This window comes from Periophthalmus magnuspinnatus, chromosome 14 (genome assembly GCF_009829125.3).
Source record: "Periophthalmus magnuspinnatus isolate fPerMag1 chromosome 14, fPerMag1.2.pri, whole genome shotgun sequence".
NCBI classification, from domain to species: domain Eukaryota; kingdom Metazoa; phylum Chordata; class Actinopteri; order Gobiiformes; family Gobiidae; genus Periophthalmus; species Periophthalmus magnuspinnatus.
Genome location: NC_047139.1, coordinates 27,773,694 through 27,794,170, shown reverse-complemented (window position 1 = coordinate 27,794,170; position 20,477 = coordinate 27,773,694). Strand labels below are relative to the sequence as shown.

Sequence of the window (20,477 nt, the reverse complement as noted above, 5' to 3'; positions counted from 1 at the left end):
TTTCTAGAATTGAAATAGACATGCTTCTTATTCTTTAAACCTACTGTGTTATTTGTTTCAACTTTATGTTATCAGAACAGTTCCACTAAGATTCAGAACCTCAGATGGGACTATATTTTACATGTTTTTGTGTGGAGGTTGTGGAGCACCCTGAGAAAATCAATGCATACACAGGGAGAGCATTCAAACTCCACTTCATAAAGGTTCCTTCCATTTGAGGGATCAAACCTTAACCACTTGCTCTGCCAGTGTATCATCCATTATGTCAATGTTTTTGTTCTATGCTGCTCTGCACTTTATAGTTTGCACTGTAACCTGCAATAAAGTCTATATTTGAAATTATTTTGTAAAATATGTTCAAAGGACAAAATGTGTTCTAAATGCTATAGCCGCCAAACAATAAGATTAGGTAAATAAATAGTTGCTTATGCAATTAATGATAAGACCAGTTTGTCATTTGTAAGAGACAGACGTTGCCAGTTTTGACCAGAAGATGGAGCTCTTGTTCTGACAAGCTGATAATAGAGTGGCCAAATTGAATTATGTGTGGCTGAAGAACTGTACTACTTTACTGATAAACCCACGTGCATGGACCAACAGTCTTATTTTAATATTGAAGTATTATTTACAAGTCACAATTCACACAACATTCATTATGAACTAAACATACATAGAAATATAAAAGATTATATGATATCAGAACGCTGTAACATAAATCACACTATGGAGATGCTTAATAGTGATTACAACACAGTGTACACATTAAATCCAGTATGACTGAACAATCCCTATCCCTCTCAGCATTTCGGAGGTAAAACATTGAGGTATGTGTTTAAATATAGGCACTGAACAAACTTATGTAAACAATTCATTATGACAAAAGCACACAGTACAAAACATGAATTCAAAATGCTTACTCTAGCAAACCTTAACAAGCCTTCATATACAAAAGAGTATTTACAATTTATAAAACTATAAAACACTTATTTTACAAATATTGAAGAGAGTTTGACTTTGGTAAGACCTTAACTAGTGACACCATACTTAACAGTGGCTTGCCATATATGGAAAAATGGTGAAGGATGTTGTTTTTGCATATAAAACAGTAAAATGATCTTTGAATACAGGGAGGAAATATGTTACTGGATATAGCAATCGTTCTCCATACTTTCTCATTGGAGATTATAAGACAGTTGCTTACAATAAACCTTAGCCGGACACCCAGTTATGTGAGGTGTTTTTCCCTCTGGGTGGAAAGCCCTGTGCCCCTGCTGGTTCAAAGTTGAAATCCAGCGCTCCCCCATCCATCAGTGTATCATGTAGTACTGACTCCATATCGCACTCAAACCTCTCTATGGACATGTTATCAAGGTCACTGGGCAGCCTCTCCTGATGATGTCCACGAGGGTGCACTAAAGTTAGTTCAGTGTAGCCATTACTTTTAGTGGAGACCATCAAATTATTACTGTGTGCTGTGTGGGACAGTCGAGGAGGGGCCCCTGGGTGACTAGTCAAACTCGTGAGTGGTATCATGTTACAGCTATTCAATTCTCGTGAGGGCAGAGGGCTTTGGTGTGAATGTGGAATTGGCATTTTAACCTCATTGCGTGGACTTATATGACTTTGGCTATTGTAGGGAGGTAACAAGCAGACAGTCCTCATCAGAGAGCCCCTTGTGGCTTCTCCATCTGATGCTAGTAGGTCTTTAGGGACAGGGGGACAGTTATAGCTGTTCTTGTAAACCCCAAAGCTGGCCTTTGTCGCCTGCATGCAGACAGGGAGCAGTGGGGTCATCTTCACCTGGTTGTACATGCTCTTATGGTGGGAGGAAGTGAATAGGCTATTCTGATGCATGGCACCATTTGAAGTATGTGTTGTGTCAGATGCCATTTGGGAATTTTGGGGTGACAAGAGGTTGAGGTTGTCCAGGAGACTGTCCATGGCATTTTCTGATCCTCTTTGAGCTATGGACCCTGTCACCTCAGACAGTCTGGGTAGAGGGGAAGTTAACTTGGGCCCCACAGAGTATCCCATGTGTATGTCCGGCTCACCCACCTCGTCCTGCTCGGAGGGGAAAGGGGACCTGTGGCCACTCAGGGTGCTGGCGTCAGAGCTAGTTCGGGTCCTAAAGGTGCTCCAAGAGTCCAGGTCTTCAGTGCTCTGAGAGTGAGGACTTCCAAGCCAGTGTGAGTACTGAGGAGACGGGCTATGGGAACTGCTGTCAACCAAGTCAGCTACTGCCATCTGAAAGACACAACCGTGTCAAACAGATATATCTATGAGATTTTAAAACATCTGAGTAATCCCTCAGTCGTCTAGGTCTGATCCATAGCAAGAGCCATGACAGAATTGATTTTTCTTTTGCTATGAGAAAAACTTTTCAATGAACAACTATTTGTTTTAAATCATTAGTACATAGCTAAAACTACAGTACATTTAAAAACTGTATTACTTATGCAGAAGTAAACTATTTACACAAACCAGTAAAGTCTCAACTTCAGAGCTACAACTGTAGTACTACTGATACTACTTTATTATTACTACTTGGCCAGAAAGTTGATTCCTCAAAAAGATAAACATGAGTAATTTCAAATGTTACTCGGGGGAAAAACACTTAATTTAGACACATTTCCAAATGTAAGTTAAGTAAGTGCATAGTAAATTTCTGCTTTCTAGTGCATAAACATCTAATGTGTTCACTGCTTCTCCTAATAATCAAAAGCAGCTAATAAACTGCCTACACCGACCTTAAATGAAGAGGTTATTAAATGAGTGTGGGTAGTACCTTCTTCTTGGTGGCACGTCCTCGGCTCTTGGAGAACTTGCTGTTGTTGTCCATGGAGGCGGCTCTGCGTCGTGCTGATTTCCCGTTCTTTCCTCCTTCAGGATTCAACATCCACCAGGAGCTCTTCCCTGTGCCCTCGTTCTGGATACGCACAAAGCGACTGTGCAGGGACAGGTTGTGTCTGATGGAGTTCTGCAAAGCAAAATGTTAAAATATTATTTAGTGAGCAGATAAATAATGTTGGGTGCTATTGTATCATTAATAATAATAATAAATTAATCATATTTTAATTGAGAACAAGATTCATTCAGTCCAGTCTTTCACCTTGCATGGTGAAAACATAGTATAAACATGTATAAGTTTTCAGATTGAAGGCCCACACATGTGACACATTCTATATTTACTAGTTTGACTAATACTAATACTTCTGGGTTCAAAGAAATGTTATGTGTATGATTAGAACACTTAGAGTGGTCATTTTTCACTTTGTATTAGCGAGTGCAGGCAACAGATGAACAGGATGTCTGCGCATGTCGATATCCTTCTCTCATAATATTTTGTCTAGCAAAGCTTTTCCACTCCCCCTCTGTGCTCACCATTGACGCAGGTTGGACTGAGCCGATATATGAGATCTGAGGTGTCATTTGCACTAAATAAATATTAGTGAAAAAGATAAGCCTATGTGAGCCAACCAAAGTTAAGACAAAACACCTAGTTAAAAACAAATCCCTAACAAATCCCTAACATTAGTCATGTGCCTTAGTTTAACAATTTGACAAAAAAAATGGGTTCAATAAAGAGTCAGCAAAAAGAAATTCAGAAAGATTACAGAATATTAAACACATTTCTTTTCCTGGCCTAATACAGAAAATTAAGTTGCAAATTGTAGCGTGACTGTGGTGGGACATATAGGGACGGCTCAGGAAATTTAAGCTCATAGAAAATTACAGCAATTATGGAATAGCAAAAGGTGCCAACATCACAAACCTGAGAGTCTGCACACTTTCTGTGTATCTGTGAAAAAAAAATATGATCATGTTATCTATGTAAATCTTATGTTTTATAATTCATGTGGCGTCAATAAAAAAGAGGGGCATTCTCTAAATAAGTGGGTCGAGGGACAGAAGCCTACAACTAAAGGAGGGACAGGTGTTGTGTTATTGATGTATTAATAATCATTAGAAGGTATGTGGTGCTAACTATGTATCCTAATACTGTGATATCTTTTCATACACCTGACCACTTTGCTTACATTAAAATTGGACTGAACAAGGAGACTTTGGTCAATCCTAAAAAGGTAAATGTTTGTATTGGTTCCTAAACTAACTGCACAACTTAGTCTGTATTCAGTCTATTTTTCCTATTTTCTGCCGCCATGTTTTCAAATCTAAAATGGACATGGGGGCGCCTGCTGTGGTCGAATTCACAGGAAGAAAAACACAGAATGGTTGAGAGGTGAAGAAAGACACTCTTACAGCACATACATAGCCCATGGTCATAATCAGACAAGTGCATGCTGGGTACGATCAGCCCACAAGATACAGTATACTGGTGTCGTGGAAATCCCCTTCAAGAGTCCTCAGTTAGTGATGCCAGATGTCCTTAACCACACATTCAGTCGGGAATAGGGACGCTCCTTTTTAAAAACATCATAATGCATAACGGCCGTGTTCATATTCTGAGTTTTTAGTGTTCTCAACTTAAAGGTGCACTGTGTAACTTTTCTCTTGTCCCCGTGGAGATTTTTTCTTTGCCTAGCATCAACTTCAACAATAATAAGAAAACAGTTTTTTGTATTATCAGCAACAATATATTAAATATATGCTAGGTAATATGTCTTTTTTTAAATTTAAGAAAGTTTGGTGCAAGCCACATGAAGTTATGAAATAACAGTAAAAATGCAATAAAAATAATAAAAATAGAAAATTTCCTCATTTACTATTCATAATGTTGTCCATAAACTCATAACAGATACATGGGTCATCCATTTCCAACATAGGCTTGGACTGAAGACCATTTATCCATGAACACATCTGGCTTCATTAGTAATTTTGCAATTATTTGCTCCATATGATACATTGTGGAGTGCAGCGACCTGCGCCAGGAGACCATTATTTTATTTTATTTTATTTTTCACAATTAAGAGTAACATTTTCAACAAGTAAAAATTACAATTTGATCTAATAATTTCTGGGAAAAAATCGAGTTATTCTAGTAATTGTAGCTCTATTACAATTTTGATACCTAAACAGTTTGCAGTTTCACATTGCACGTCTTTCCAAAAAAATTGCCATCTTAGGGCAGTCCCAGTCTCCTGAATATGTGGCGTGTTCTCTGTGGTAGTCTCTTGTAATATTTTATACATAAGAAATATGTATTTGCTGGTAATTGAGCTTTTGATAACAGATGTAAAAATGTGTTCTATATTTGGAGGTGGAAGCACCCAAAACTGTATTTTTACCTAGATAATGTCTCAGTTGTAGATATTTATAAAAAATCTTGGCTTGTGAGATCAAACTTTCATTGCAGTTGCTGAAAAGACATCAGGCTTCCACCCTCAAACATTTGAGCCAGTATAATCAGACCTTTTTTGGCACAGTTGTTTAAACTTAATGCAGGGGGAATTATGATTCATTTGGATCAATCGCTAAACAATCTCTCAATATCTAAACTGAGTTGGGAAGGTTCAGTGTCTTTCTGACATTTGACCATAAACACCATCATGATTCCCAAACGGTAAAGTATCGAGAAATAATAATTTATCAGATTTGATCCTTGAAATATATTCTATTCTTTTTTGAAAGTTCCTGTATCAAAGTTCAACAACAAAGTGAAATATTGAGTCAGTCTATCATCATAGTGCCTTATAAATACATTTTATACAGTGTTGTTCTCTCCTGACACATAGTGAAGGCCAGAGTACTTTTTCAGTGTACAGTGATGAGTTTTAAATGAGACGACGGGCTGAGTGTGTCTAAAAAGGCTGAAGTCTCCATGTAGATTATATCTCCATAATTTACAGAAAGAAAGGTTGTTTGAACAATTTATTTTCTGTAATTCAGTGGGATACAATATTTGTTTCTGTAATCAAATTATAATTTTGATTTTAAACTCTTACATAATCCCAAAATATGAATTCACAGGTTTTCGTTTTTGTCAAGCAAAACCCAAGATATTTATAAGTGTTGACTCTTTCAATAAAAAAAATAAAATAAAATAAATAAATCATATTCTTTGTTTTATTTGCATTTAGTGACAATTTTTTCAGACAATTTTAAAATGGCCTGATCAGCAGAGGGAGCACTTGCAAACAAAACAGTATCATGTGCATTTAAATGCATGAAGCTTTCTCTTAAATTGCCACCAGTGGATTTAATAAATATAGTAAAAAAAAGTAGCAGTAATGTGGATAATGGTATTGTTATAGGTAATGACTGAAACAAAAAGAGCAACCTTGGTAATACATTCATTCACTAGGTAATATGACTAATGGCATACTGTGTAAACATTCCAGACAAATTAATAACATCTCCATGGAGACTAGTAATAAAGACCCCCACTAGAAAAGTTACATAGTGTAGCCTTAATATTCACATAATGTCTTCATCATTTATTCCTCTAAAATACAGCAATGTCTGATCTAATCATTTTAGTTGGAAACCCTTCCTGAAGCAACCCTGCACTTTGATTTCTGCTGAGTATAGTATGCAGCAGAAGTATCATTAAAAGGTTATTTTTGTAAACTATCATATTCATTTGTACACAGCTTAAATTATGTTATTACCACTCATTACAAACTTTACAGCAGAAATTGGCTCTTCATTGTGTTAAGCACAGACAGTGAAGCCTGATGTTCTGAGAGCATGTCTGTGTATGTATGAGAACAGGGGGGAGGTTACAGGGTTCGACACATGCTTAGGCAGGGCCACAGTATGGGTCAATGAGTTCTCTACATGGAGAATACTCACTTTGTGCTCAGAAATCTACATGCATATAATACGGCAGAAATGGTTGACAAGTATAGGATTATGTGCTACCTCAGAAGCGTCAACAATCAGAGGATATCCTGCACATGAGTTTTGCTAAGCAGAAAAATGCCACATATTTAGAATATTCTTTTGACTTTTTATGTTAATAATCTTCAGGTGATGGTAAGAAATTAGTGACTTGTGGAGAGAAATCAGAACTCTAAACTTGAGCTCTAAAACCTCTATTATAATGTGATCTAAAATATGCAAATATATATATCCTTTGGACCACAATAGATCAGCGGCCTGGGACTGGCCTGGGATAATCCTTGTCTGGGACAGACCACACCTCAGACCAAAGGGGACAAAAGGCACCCAGCCTCAGTAATTCAGGAGGTGCCCCTTGCACACATCACTACTTCAGACACAGAGAGGCTTTAATAAAGTCCCTCAGTGAAGCTCAATTTCCCAAATGCATTGTGATGACTGTGAGCGGTGCCACCTCCAGAGGAAAAAACGAGGCCATTGAAGGTTTTCACAGTTTCACTAACTGTGTAAAATACACTTTATTTGCCTTCATTTATCGGAAAATGTCTCACAACTTTGTTTCTGAAAGAGCTGGAGGATTTAAACTTCATGGTGACATTTCATCTGCAAAGTAGAGCCCCGTCTAGCAAGTTTTTTAGCAATCGACTAGCAGTCACTGATTCTTTTATGGACTAGTCAAACAATATTTTTTATTGTACACCGAGATTTTTACTTAACTTTTTTTTTTTCCAACTGAAAGCTTATAGATAGTGAATACTAAAATAGGATAAAATTGTTTATTGATGAAAATACAAAATACTTATACTTTTGATATTCTGATTTAGTAATGCACCTGTCTTTGTCATGTGTCTTTGGCCTGTATTTTGAGTGTGTATAGTCAAGATAATGATTATGATTATCAAAATATGATTACAAATATTTTAATAGTCACGATGATTACGATTAATTGTTGTGGCCCTACTGCAAAGAGAAAAACTCCTCCTCCCAGACTACAAAACAATCAGAGTGTCACAGCTGCTGGTTCTTGGTTAGTGAAGCATGAGGCTGGCTGTAACGGTCACAGGGTAAACAAACAAGGGCCAGAGGAGGGGACAGGTGCAGCCCACAGAGAAAGTAGTCCACAACATACATGGTCCAATGGTATGAGACACAAACACCAAACTGTACAGTCCCCGGAGACACGGTGTAAAAGCAGCTGCCATGTAAACCAGCAATGACAAAGTTACAAACTGCTTCCAGCTTCCACATCACTTCTAAAGTCAATGTAATGCCAAGTAGAACAATTGGCCATCCGTCAAATAGCCCATGGTATAAAATAAGGAAGTATGCTTATCTCTTGCACTGTAAGCGACTTCTTCGAGGTCAGCTCTGTGTTGTGCTTTTTGGATGGCCATTTCATGTGGTACTTGGTCAAAGGATGTTTTTCAGCAATGCCACAGAAAAATATAACAGCCTACTGTACGACATAAAACAGTGGTTCCCAGTGAAGCTGTGTACCTCCTCTGCTGTACTTGAAGAAAATGTCTGTGGCTGCACACATCATACATTTTCACATGATACATAATATTTTTCATCATATTAAAGCATGTGTATCACATTTAAAACATTTAAGCAGGTCTGGGAGGTCCAAACAATAAGAAATCTTTCCCCTGTGACTCTCCTTGTACCCCTTAAGTCATTCCAAGTACTCCTGGGAGTACCACTACCACCGTTTGGGAACCACTGGTGTAAAAGCTGATATAGTTCTTATAGTGACTAATTTGTAACTTGTATAAATATTGGTTACAATTATTAATTACAAATAATTAATATAAAAATAAATCAATTTATAAATAGTAAATTGAAGAATTGCATAGGACTTCATAATTCATGATGATAGAAGAACTTTGTAGTAAATGCAGTAATATTGTCATATAGTGTACTACATATGAGCTTGCTGAGATTACAGTAAAAGGACAAGCCACTTCCTGCCAGTGTCTTCCTGCATGCGGTTCTACCCCTCCGCCTCTTGTATCAGACCCAGGACGACAATGAGATCTGAGGTGCTAAAATGACAAGATCTTTAGTTGAGCTGAATTAACACACAGCTTCTGAGTGGTGGTGACCTACTCCTACAATGGACCCTGATGAAGACTAGAGTTGGGGTGTTTTCAGATATAGGCATTTGCTAAACAATTGGAAGGAATAGGCTGCATTTTGCATTGAAATTACAATGACTTTCTGGAGACTAATTCTAACCTTAACTATAATATCAAACTGACCAAACTACTGAGCATGATAGAATTCAGTATGGTCATCAAGAGTCAGTACAATCTTTGAGCCAGCCCAAAGCTTCAATAAACACAGAAGGTTGTATCAGCAAATCAGCACTGAAATATCAACACCAAAAACACTGCACGCTTTGATGCAGGTGTTTAGCATAGACTAGGTCTGTCACTCATTATAATTACTATATCACCTTATTGTTCAATAAATTACAGCTGGAACAATTTTTGCATCATAGAGCTGAATTTTTTAGTTTTTTTTTTTTTTAGAAAAAGTAACTTCAATAAATCATTATGATCATTATAGATTCTCATAAAGTACTAACTATAGCTTTTCATCTGGCTTTTTATTGTTGTTGAAGCAGTTTATGTTTTAACAACATTGTACATTTAAAAAATGGATTATCCTGCTTTAGAGTCATTGTGCCAGTGACAAAGAGTGGTTTCAGTATATTTTTGGTAGCAATATATCATAATTCCTTATCTACCAGGCCTAATGTGACTGGCCTAGCGGTGACAAGAAGGGTTTACCTTTTTAAGTGCTCTAATTTTCACCTACATTACCTAACTCTGGTATTTTGTTCATGTCTTTGTGGACATTCATGGGGGGTTATTACTACTGAGCACAGAGAACAATGCATTGGGCCACATGCCACAGATTCCAGTGGCTCACACATATGTATGCAGACTGTATACAGCCCATCCACCGGTCAGCTGACTGTTCCCCTGCTCCCCTCGGGACATGTTCTCTTGAAAAAGCTCTAGCCCAGAGCCTCCCTTTCTTCATGGGGTTACTTCAAGCTCCCAGTGGCCCTCTTAAGTTCAGGCCTCCCTCTTTAACCTTGTGATCCCCAGACAAATAGCTGCTAGTTATCCGCTTCTTTCTTCTCTAAGTACATCGTCTTTTATGGGCCAGTGTCCCCAAGTAGGGTTCACAGAGGTAATGATAGAACAGATTTCTACTCAAGTATAAACCTTTTTTTTTTTTTTTTTAACTTCAAATTAAATATAAATAAAACATGGAAATCATAATTAGACTGAATATTGTATTAGACTTGTGGCTGTGACAAAAACACATTTTGAAGTGCAATATATTGCAACAGAAAATACTTTATGCCATGGATGGAATAACTATAACTATTTTCTTTAATACACCATATCATAAAACATGAGGTCCAAAGAAGAAATACCAGAATGAAACACTTAATGTTAATTATTACATATACATTGCAAATACATACTCATGGTGACATCTGCAAACAGACTATGTTTTCATGCGATTGTTCAACTGCTATATATCTAAGCAACATAACTGTGTTGCAAATGTGAAAAAAGTGTGAAAAAGCACTATTTTGGTTATTTTAACATTACCCACTGGGGTCTTATTTTCCTTGTAGAATTCACCACTAACAGAACTTCATCTCCTTGGGGAACTGGTCCTCCCATTGGGACGGGTCCCTTAATCCAACTTTTAAGATCTAAGATGCCAAACTTTCAAAAACATCCTAAAGAACTTTTCTCATGCCATGGAGTGACAGACACAGGAAGCGTACCCAGGTCCCACCCTTCGCCCATTGCCCGTTTCTAAGGTGGAGTTTGTAATCACAAAAGTTCAAAGTCATCTATCTCCTCCCTCCATCGGGCCCTTGCTCTCAGCTCTCTCTCTAAAGTTAACTAAGGTGGCAGCTTAAACATAATACAGTATAATTGTATCAAGCAATATTTACTCAAGCAGTGTGGGTATAAAACAATCACTGTGACAAAAACATTCTATTGGCCGCTGGTTTTCCAAGGCTGACCCTGGTGTGCGGAGGGTGGAGTGTGTTAACTCATGGCACTGTTTTCCATCCACAGAGCAGGAAATGCATCATAGTTCATTGTGGAGCGACTGTGATGTTTTTTAACAGGAAAGGGTAAAAATAACTTTAAGAGGGTTCAAAAGACCATGGAGTATGCCAGTGCAGATAAAAAACTGTTCATTTGTCATTTGCTCATTAAATTGAGAAAAAATGTTTTGATATCTCACCAGTGCGTAAACTTGACCTTTACAATGTGGGATGTATTCATAATCAAAACAATAGGCCTACACAAAGAATACACAGTCAGTAAACCAAATATGTTACTTGAGACCCTTTGGAACTTGTATAAAGGGATTTTTTTCTTGGATAAAGCTCTGCAGTACAGGTCTGAAGGGTCAAAGAGGAAGTGATGGGACTCAGAGCAGATTCCTCTGACTGTGGCATCCGCAGAGGAAACTGAAGACAGGGACAAAGATATGAGCACACAGCTCAGGAATGGAGGATGTTTGACGTTGTGCTCTCTGCTCACTAACAAAGAGAAGGATTTGGCTGATGTGTTAGGTTATGTCTTAATATGTGTGCATTAACATATAGGCTAAGCAATAATCTGTGCAAGAGTGCAAGAGCAATTCCTGAAAATACAAGAACAGGCAAGAAGCATATAAGGCGTGAACTGACTTACACTGGGATTTGTATGGTGAATTCATTCTAGGATAAGAAACCACAAATGTTGGTCATTTGTAATAGGCCTATAAATGGAGGGTATAGATAAAAAGGTAATAGGCTATAAATTAACACTTGCTAAATAATAACGCACATACAAATTTGCCAGTATTATCTTCTGAGACAAATACTTTGTTGCCAACAGTGTAATTTTCTCAGCAGTAGTGTGTACTGGACTGGGGCGCATGCACTCACCTTCCACCCTGCTGAGCTGTTACTGTCCCCTTTGTCATTGAAGTAGGGCACACTTTTGACCATCCAGTCGTAAATCTGCGACAGCGTCAGTCTCTTCTCAGGTGCGCTCTCTATGGCCTTGGTTATGAGGTCAGCGTAGGACATATTCCCCCAGGCATTACGGCGGGATGAACTACTTTTCCTCTGGTTGATGCTGCAGGGGCCACCCAAAGGCGCGCCGGGAGCAGGCACCTGTTGCTGTGCCGGGACGTGCGGGGCCAAGAGCTGCTGCTGCTGTGGAGGAGGATGATGGTGACGATGAAGGATGCGACTTCCCTGATATTCACTGCAAGGCACAGGTGATTTGTGCTCCGTGTATTCGTCATAGTCTTCTTCTAATAAAGCGAGGTTACTGATGTACTCGCCGTTTCCCGCGGGCTCCTGGTGCAGCGATGGCCCCGGGGAGGACGTGTTGGAGCTCCCGGGGTCGAGCTGCTCCGGTCTGCGCAAAGGCCAGGTGCAAGACCGTGGTCGAGAAAGAGGCTCGAAATCTGCGTCTATTTCTACAGAGTGAGATGGTCCTGGTGGTCCTTCAGCCATATCAACACATGCTCAAGAAAAACTAAACTATTGATATTCTTAAACACTGAATAAACAGTGATGAGTCCAGTCCTACTCTACTCTGAACTAAAAAGCTGTCATGCAACGCCGGCTCTGAACTCTACCACAAGTTCACACCATCCTTCAACTCCTGGCGCTTTGTCAGAGTCTGCTGATGCCTTCACTGTCTGATGACTGAGTACGACTTCTGACTTTACAATTGTTCAATTAGGCACACTACTATTTTCCCATGAAACAATAATTCTTTATGTTGTTTTATGTTTGAATGGCTTTAGTTGAACTACTAACAATAATTACATCGGCTACTTAGGCTATCTTTTATCTTGCGCGCTATCTCTGTTAATCTAGTTGTTTTAACCACAGATGATTTGTTCATCTGTTGGTTCACATAATTTGTTTTTTGCATCTCTTCAAACAGCTAAAAGAAAAGTAGCAACACCAAATTCTAAAATTCTATTAAAAACATTTCAACTCGCTTAATAGACCTTGAACGTACCACCAAATCTCAACTGCCAAGTCTATGCTGCAGAAATGCTATGCTGCTCCCTCTACTGGTACTAGTAGGAACTTACATGTCAAATAAAACTACAGTATTGCTATCTAGGATCTGTGTCAGATTACTCACTCAGTGTCAAGATGCATACCATAAATATAACAATGTCACAGATTCAGGTATTATTCCATTATGCACTCTCCGTTAATTATTGTTTTAATAGCAGTTTCTCAAATTACATCACCAAAATATGTTTTTATTGTCTACAGCAGTGCTTTTGCGGTTTGCTTTTTTAAACATCCTCCATTTTTAATTCAGATAAACATCATCCTCCTTAAGCACTTCTTCTTTTTGACTGAAATAATCTCGAAACCAGAAAATGTGCTCCTTCTTCTGTTCAACAGTCAGGTGAGGGTTTCTGGACAAACCAGTAATCACAAGCTCCATGAAGTGACGAACAGGCCCCCGACGTGGGAAGCCCTCTTCTAAGTGTTTCTCCAAGAAGACATGTTCATGAAATGGTACATTAGCTTCCTCTTCCAAGCCTTTGGTTTAAAAAAAGTTAAGTACATTTATTAACAACTTGTAATGAAATGAATCAACATGATTTCTTACCAGTGTCATTGTCAATAGGATACTGCCACATTTTCCCTTGTTGGGTCCACTGGATCAATTCCTCAAAACCATTACGAGGCATATGATTGGTTACTGTAGATAATTTGTCTGCATAGTCAATATCCCATACAGTCGTCCCTGCTAAATTGTAACAGTTTATTATTAAATATTAAATAAAATGTACTGAAATATTACATTTGACAGTTGGACATTACCAACGGTGGACAAAGCAGTTACTTCTGAAGGAGAGAAAATGTTCAATCTCTTCGCTGTAAAGAGGTTTCTCCTAATAAAATGGGACATAAAAAATTAGACATTTAGACAAAAAAAACAAACAAACATTTTAAATGATACCTTTTTCGAACACTATCCAGTTCACCAGTGATTCCTCTTTCATGCGTGTAACCTCGGCCATCATCATCAAACCTAATCTGATTAGCTGGACGGGCATTCGATCGATTTGGATTCTTTCCTATTTTCATTTCTGCTATGATTACCCTGTAAATATAATTACAATTATGTTATATACCAAACTGCATTTTTATGTTATTTTCTTATCAGTATTCAAAAACTGCATCCTTAGGTAGTATGTGAATCATCTTAACTCAACCAACCCAATATTATTCCCATCTCCTTTCTTTTGTGCCTCTGTAATAGTTTCATGCTGGCGCAGTTGCTGGAGAAGCTCGGACTCTGCTTGGCTGGGATTAGGAAGAGTGGAGGCTGCAGCCGATGCAGCAGCAACGAGATCAGGAGACAGAGTTTCACTAAAAAATTAAATATAAAAAAAAATTTATAAAATAATGAACAAAAGAGGAACTGAAATGATTGTGCCTCAATCCTTACCTCTGCTGTGAAGTTTTTACTGTAGCATCCTGAAACATACTAATAGTACTCTCTAAGGAGTTTGGCCTTGGTTTTGGTGTGGAAGAAATCTCTTGTCTTCCTTTCAGTCCTTTTAGCTTCCGCTTGTTAGTTACTTCTACTTTCATTGCACCAAGCAGGTTCAGGAGACCCTCCTTCCCACTCTTGGCCTTCTCTGTTACAGGTGTTGTTGCATCTGGTTCACTTGTACTTGCACTTTCATTAGCTGTGTCTATACCTGGATTTCTTTCAACGTCCACGTCAGGTGTATGGACTGAAGATTTACTCTTAATTTGTGCACCTGAAGGAACTTCAGTCTTCTCACAAAGTTGAGCTATACATGTTCTGAGTCCTTTAGCGCCAGCTGTGTTTGTTAATCTGAAATAAAACTGTTGTTAAACAACAAATAACAACAAAATATTCTAACAGACCATAAGAACAGAATACTTAAAAACTACAGGTTAAACATATCATTTATTATTTACCAAATACGACAACAAACACATATGTAACATCAGGTCATGAGAAAAACCTCAGTAGGACGAACTCCTTCACCAGAATGAAAACTCACCTAAAATGTGCCGTTGAAGATTTGTCACATTTAAATGCAAAAGCAAACGCATCAGAAAATTTAACCGACGTGTTTGGACCTGAGAACAAATTCCGCACAATGGTATTAAACATGTTTACTTCTTGAAATGTCCTTCCACGCCAAAGCACAGTGTGTCCTACTGCCTAAAGTTACCGGCGAGATTTTAATTCTATCATTAGTTCCGGACACAAAACCAACAACGTAAGCAAAAACGGCCAACGCAAATAATCTGATATGTATATCTATAACGATGTTAAATCCCAAACTATACATATACGTGGCATTCATATAATATTTTTTTCAGATGCAAATTGTACATTTTCTGTACGTCTTCTCGTTCTCTGTGGTTGCCTCGCGATGTTTCAACCGGAACTCAAAATGGCGACCGATCACAGGCGCTGATTCAGAGCAGGGCTATCTTCTGTGTGCGAACATTTCTTTACTATTAATAACATGCGATGGAAGTTCGTTGTCCTTTTTTGGCTCAACAAAACAAACATATTATGACATCTTAACAGCAAATATTTCTATTTGTTTGTGTTACGGATTAAAAGCAAACAGCGCATCTTGAACAGGTAAGTGCAATGGGAAGCTACTAGCTTTCTAGCAGTGAAGCTAACTTACTTTTAACATTTTAATCTTTAGGCAATGAACTACTTGAATTTAAAATGCATTTTACACTGTAGTATAGGTAAAGTTAAAATCTAATTTTGTAATGCTGGATTTGTTGTTTGACTTTTTGTTGTAGCCTCTTGTTCCTTCAGACTGTCAAGCCCGCTTTTACTGAATGTGTTTGTTATTGGTAGCGCTAACAGATGATTGCAGATTTTCCACATGTTTAGATTCTGTCTAATTAAAGAGTGAACCAACGACTATTACATGTGATCTCTTTATTATTAATAATAATTAATAGCTATTATTGTCTTTTAGTCTCTGCATTACGTGCACGTTGTGACTTGTGTCTACTCATAAGCCAGTCAGAGACTGCTTTGAGAAGATCTTAATTGTTGCTTTCTTTCTCTGGCAGTGGAAATGGCAGAGGAACGGCGACAGAAGCAATGTTCAGTCAGTCTTCCCACAGAGTCCATGAAAGCCATGGCAGAGTCTGTTGGTGTGGGACAGCTCCAGGAGGATAGCTGCGTTGCCCTGAGTGAAGAAGTCAGCTACAGGATAAAAGAAATTGCTCAGGTAAATTGCAAAATATCTCATAAATATACGATGTGTTTAATTACAACAAATTTACAACTTAATTTTTATAGGATGCACTCAAGTTTATGCATCATGGAAAAAGACGAAAATTAACAACAAGTGATATAGATAATGCCCTAAAGCTCAAGAATGTTGAGGTGAATAAAATATATTGTTTAATATTTTGATACTTCACATGTGCTTTGTTTACTAATTTTGCATTGTGAATTTGCCATAGCCCCTCTATGGGTTTCAGTCCCAAGAGTTTATTCCATTTCGTTTTGCAAGTGGTGGTGGAAGGGAACTACATTTTTATGAAGAAAAGGAAGTGGATCTCAGTGACATAATCAACACACCACTCCCCAGAGTTCCACTTGATGTCTCCCTAAAAGGTGACACATTAACACAACATACTAAAGTGAAATATTCAAGTTCACAATCACAATGTTCATAATGGTTAACTTGCATTATTACTTTATCCAGCTCACTGGTTAAGTATTGAAGGGATGCAGCCATCAATTCCAGAAAATCCACCACCAGGTTAGTTTTGATAACAATGCTACCTGTTTTGACTCCTAAATAACTGTTATGAATGTAACATTAATATTAATGTTATTAGCATCAAAAGAGCAACAGAAGACAGAATCAACAGAACCTCTCAAAGTTGTCAAGCCTGGTCAGGAAGAGGATGGTGCTATTCAGGGAAAAGGTCAAGGTGGAACAACTGCCGACGGCAAAGGTCAGTCCATAATTCTATTCAATTGACTGAAATTTGGTGTTTGATATAAAAATTCAAATATTTGTGTATCAATTTTAAGGAAAAGAGAAGGGACTGATCAGGCTAAAGCCACGCAGCACACACGAGCTCTCAGTGGAGCAGCAGCTCTACTACAAGGAAATTACTGAAGCTTGTGTCGGCTCCTGTGAAGCAAAGAGAGCTGTAAGTTGTCATTACTAGCTGCATATTATTTTGTTGTATACAATTTCCTGGATATAAAATACTACTATATTATACTTAATTACTATTCTACTTTATCTTTGTCCAGGAGGCATTACAGAGTATTGCAACTGATCCGGGCTTGTACCAGATGCTTCCAAGATTTAGCACATTTATTTCTGAAGGGGTAAGAAGATCTTGTGCGCATTTTTTATTATTTTTTTCACCTTGCTGGGAAATAAAATACTCTCGGAAATGTCTGACTTCTCAATGTCTTAAAGGTCCGTGTAAATGTGGTACAAAACAACTTGGCTCTCCTAATTTATCTGATGAGAATGGTCAAAGCTCTAATGGACAACCCTACTCTGTACTTGGAGAAATATGTAAGTAAAGCAACATACATTAAATACTAAATTGTTTTACCTTACTAATAAGATGTTTTCTCACATTATCTGTGTGTTTGTAGTTGCATGAGCTCATTCCAGCTGTTGTGACCTGTATTGTAAGTAAGCAGCTGTGTTTGAGACCTGATGTTGACAACCACTGGGCGTTACGAGACTTTGCTGCTCGACTAATGGCCCAGAGCTGTAAAACCTTCAGTACAACAACAAACAACATCCAGTCTCGAATCACAAAGACATTTACAAAGGTAAAAAAATAGAGCTTCACATTAAAATTACATGCACTTAGTACTCAAGTCGTTTGATGTTATGTTTTTATTATGAACATAAAAACAGTAATAATCTGGATCATATCTTCCAGAGTTTGCTAGACGATAAAACCCAGTGGACAACACGATATGGCTGCATTGCTGGACTTGCAGAATTGGGACCTGATGTGAGTAATATTTTTTGTCTCTTTTGTTTTTTTTGTTTTAGTTTTTAGCAGCTGTAATGACTAAAGTCCTCTTATTTTGTCTTTGCAGGTCATTAAAACACTTATTCTTCCTCGGCTTGCTGTAGAGGGTGCTCGCATCAAGGCAGTGATGGAAGGGCCGGTGATTTCCAATATTGATAAAATAGGAGCTGACCATGTTCAAAGCCTTTTACTGGTAATTTATCATTTACATTTAATTGATTGTTGTATAATCTAATATAACATTTTGACTTTCTTTTAAGAAACACTGTGCCAGTGTTATTGCAAAGATCCGTCCTCAGCCTGATAATGTGGAACAATACCGTGTGGACTATGGTTACCTTGGACCAATGCTTTGCTCTCATGTAGTGAAGGCTAGAAACCAGGCAGCACTCCAGGCACAGCAAGTCAACAGAACTACATTAACAATCACACAAGTTAGTTTGAATTCTTAAATTTGCATGTGTATAAAATAAATATTAATTACTGTTAGAACACATCATTGCATACATTTTTGTCCTGTAGCCGCGGCCAACCCTCTCAGTCTCTCAAACTGGGTTAAGTGGATCAACAGGACCTCGAACTCCCAGCATCATCAAGGTCCCTAGTTCCCTAACTCTGATGTCGCCTCGTCCTGGGACGCCTTCTCAGCCTTCTCCACCTGCCACCAAATACATTGTGATGGGCACTAGTGCAGGAGCTGCTTCTACTCAGCAGGTACAAAGGTTTGACCATTAAACTCTAATTTTTAAAATGAGGCATTAAATCCAGCCTCTCATACTGTTTTTACATTTCAGTTAAATGATAAATAAAACAGTTTTACAAATCAGGCACAAGTTTACTTTGTTTTTTTCCTTTTAGGTGATCACCCTCAGCTCTTCTCAAACAGCCTCTCCAGTCACCAGCACAGTTCCCAGCGCCTCATCTACCTTGCAGCCTTTAGTAAAACTAGAGTCTGGAAGTGGGTCTGCATTGACTGCATCTAGGCCTCTGCAGAAATACATTGTTGTGTCATTACCGACATCTGCCTCTTCTTCATTGGAGACGAAAAGCTCAGTGCTTTCAACCTCCATTTCCTCATCTTTAGATCCGGGGATTAACCGGTCCGACTCACCTGGAGCAAGCACACAGTCACCACACTGACACATTTTAATATTTTAAGACATTGGTGAAGCTGGACACACATAACTATCTCAAAATCCTTGATGGACACCATCTGAACTCTTACAGAGCAGAAATATGACAAATTGTAAATACAAGAATGTCCAGTGGAAACATGGTCTCTTCGTATATTATTATTATAGATTTTCTGATTGTTTTTTACTCCAGAATAAATCTGTTTTGTATAAATGACACATTTTTGTGAACAACTGTTGTGCATCTTTTATTTGTATGTCAGTGTGACTGAATATCTTATGCAAAAATAAAATATTTTTTCTATTTCTGGTGACACAACACATCCTTGTGTGTTCTCTAGATGTCATCTAGAAAATACAGGATATAAAAGTGGATTAATAGTTTTGTTCAGAGAAGACTGACTCCACAACATTTTACTACAATTCCCAGAATTACTTAGATGTAAAAATAATAACTCCGGATGTCCATCTCTATTCATCACTAGTGAGATGTGGAAGTATTTGTATAATGAAGTGGGCGAAACTTGGAGTTGAGGCGTGAAGTAGTACTTATAACAGGTTGGGGAAATTCAAATTCTAAAAGCAGAATCACGTTCATACATCAAGTTTCTTCCGCTTTATCCGGGGGTCTTGTCGCTGAGGCAGCAGTATGAGCAGGGTGGCCCAAATTTCCCTTTCCACACACACCTCTTCCAGCTCTTCCGGGGGAATCCCGAGGCGTTTCCAGACCAGCTCAGAGACGTGTCCTGGGTCTTCCCCGGGGCCTCCTCCCGGTGGGACCTCACCGGAACGCCTCTACTAGACATCCTGAACAGATGCCAGAGTCACCTCAGCTGGCTCCTCTCGACGTGGAGGAGCAGCGGCTCTATTCCGAGCTCCTCCCGTGTGACCGAGATCCTCACCCTACGGAGGAAACTCATTTCAGCTGTTTCTATCCGCGATCTTCCCTCACTCATGAACAAGACCCCGAGATACATGAACTCCTCCACTTGAGCCAGAGACGGCAAGCCTCGGATTTGGAGGAGCTGATTCTCATCCCAGCCGCTTCACACTCGGCTGCAAACCGCCCCAGTGCCTGCTGCAGGTCCTGGCTCGAAGAAGCCATCAGGACAACATCATCTACAAACAGCAGAGATGAGATCCTGTGGTCCCCAAACCAGACCCCTCCAGCCCCTGGCTGCGCCTAGAAATTCTGTCCATAAAAACAATGAACAGAACCGGTGACAAAGGGCAGCCCTGGCGGAGTCCAACATGCACTGGGAACAGGTCTGACTTACTGCCGGCAATGAACACAGCTCCTGCTCCGGTCATACAGGGACCAGACAGCCCTTAGCAAAGAGCCCCGGACCCCATACTCCCAGAGCAACGGTCGAATGCCTTCTCCAGATCCACAAAACACAAGTGGACTATGACAA

The 20,477-nt window shown here is 38.8% G+C and overlaps 3 protein-coding genes across 5 annotated transcripts; 1 reads left to right on the top strand and 2 right to left on the bottom strand.

Annotated features, from left to right (window-relative positions):
- Window positions 1-591: 591 nt before the first annotated feature.
- Window positions 592-12,512, bottom strand: LOC117381090 (forkhead box protein O1-A-like). Its single transcript, XM_033977937.2, has 3 exons — window positions 11,783-12,512; window positions 2,786-2,977; window positions 592-2,244 (listed from the first exon to the last, which is right to left on the bottom strand). Exons 1-3 carry the CDS (start codon window positions 12,359-12,361, stop codon window positions 1,210-1,212), a joined length of 1,806 nt encoding a protein of 601 aa, XP_033833828.1. The 5' UTR covers window positions 12,362-12,512; the 3' UTR covers window positions 592-1,209.
- A 646-nt stretch (window positions 12,513-13,158) lies between these two features.
- mrps31 (mitochondrial ribosomal protein S31) lies at window positions 13,159-15,090 on the bottom strand. Of its 2 annotated transcripts, none has more exons than XM_033977939.2 (7): window positions 14,926-15,090; window positions 14,337-14,732; window positions 14,105-14,257; window positions 13,845-13,988; window positions 13,706-13,776; window positions 13,491-13,631; window positions 13,159-13,420 (listed from the first exon to the last, which is right to left on the bottom strand). In XM_033977939.2, the coding sequence occupies exons 1-7, from the start codon at window positions 15,036-15,038 to the stop codon at window positions 13,185-13,187; spliced, it is 1,254 nt and encodes a 417-aa protein (XP_033833830.1). In that variant the 5' UTR covers window positions 15,039-15,090; the 3' UTR covers window positions 13,159-13,184. The 2 variants fall into 2 exon arrangements, with proteins under 2 accessions (XP_033833830.1, XP_055082639.1); XM_055226664.1 differs by having other exon boundaries at window positions 13,491-13,628.
- Window positions 15,091-15,291: 201 nt separating this feature from the next.
- Window positions 15,292-19,385, top strand: taf6 (TAF6 RNA polymerase II, TATA box binding protein (TBP)-associated factor). Of its 2 annotated transcripts, none has more exons than XM_033977936.2 (15): window positions 15,292-15,521; window positions 15,974-16,134; window positions 16,206-16,292; window positions 16,373-16,526; window positions 16,618-16,674; window positions 16,754-16,873; window positions 16,953-17,074; window positions 17,181-17,258; window positions 17,353-17,454; window positions 17,538-17,720; window positions 17,834-17,908; window positions 17,997-18,122; window positions 18,190-18,363; window positions 18,452-18,643; window positions 18,788-19,385. In XM_033977936.2, the coding sequence occupies exons 2-15, from the start codon at window positions 15,979-15,981 to the stop codon at window positions 19,067-19,069; spliced, it is 1,908 nt and encodes a 635-aa protein (XP_033833827.1). In that variant the 5' UTR covers window positions 15,292-15,521; window positions 15,974-15,978; the 3' UTR covers window positions 19,070-19,385. The 2 variants fall into 2 exon arrangements, with proteins under 2 accessions (XP_033833827.1, XP_055082638.1); XM_055226663.1 differs by having other exon boundaries at window positions 15,320-15,521; window positions 18,452-18,651; window positions 18,788-19,291.
- The last annotated feature ends 1,092 nt before the right edge of the window (window positions 19,386-20,477 follow it).

What these genes read in the sequence shown, in the direction of transcription:
- LOC117381090 (XM_033977937.2), bottom strand. Translation starts at nt 12,361, where the DNA reads ATGGCTGAAGGACCACCAGGACCATCTCACTCTGTAGAAATAGACGCA. An exon ending in ACAGCTCAGCAGGGTGGAAG is followed by an intron (nt 2,978 to 11,782) that starts GTGAGTGCATGC and finishes TTTGCTTTGCAG; the next exon opens with AACTCCATCAGACACAACCT. An exon ending in GACGTGCCACCAAGAAGAAG is followed by an intron (nt 2,245 to 2,785) that starts GTACTACCCACA and finishes TGTGTCTTTCAG; the next exon opens with ATGGCAGTAGCTGACTTGGT.
- taf6 (XM_033977936.2), top strand. Translation starts at nt 15,979, where the DNA reads ATGGCAGAGGAACGGCGACAGAAGCAATGTTCAGTCAGTCTTCCCACA. An exon ending in ACTTGATGTCTCCCTAAAAG is followed by an intron (nt 16,527 to 16,617) that starts GTGACACATTAA and finishes TACTTTATCCAG; the next exon opens with CTCACTGGTTAAGTATTGAA. An exon ending in GAGCTGCTTCTACTCAGCAG is followed by an intron (nt 18,644 to 18,787) that starts GTACAAAGGTTT and finishes TTTTCCTTTTAG; the next exon opens with GTGATCACCCTCAGCTCTTC.
- mrps31 (XM_033977939.2), bottom strand. Translation starts at nt 15,038, where the DNA reads ATGTTTAATACCATTGTGCGGAATTTGTTCTCAGGTCCAAACACGTCG. An exon ending in CTGGATAGTGTTCGAAAAAG is followed by an intron (nt 13,777 to 13,844) that starts GTATCATTTAAA and finishes CCATTTTATTAG; the next exon opens with GAGAAACCTCTTTACAGCGA. An exon ending in TCCTATTGACAATGACACTG is followed by an intron (nt 13,421 to 13,490) that starts GTAAGAAATCAT and finishes TTTAAACCAAAG; the next exon opens with GCTTGGAAGAGGAAGCTAAT.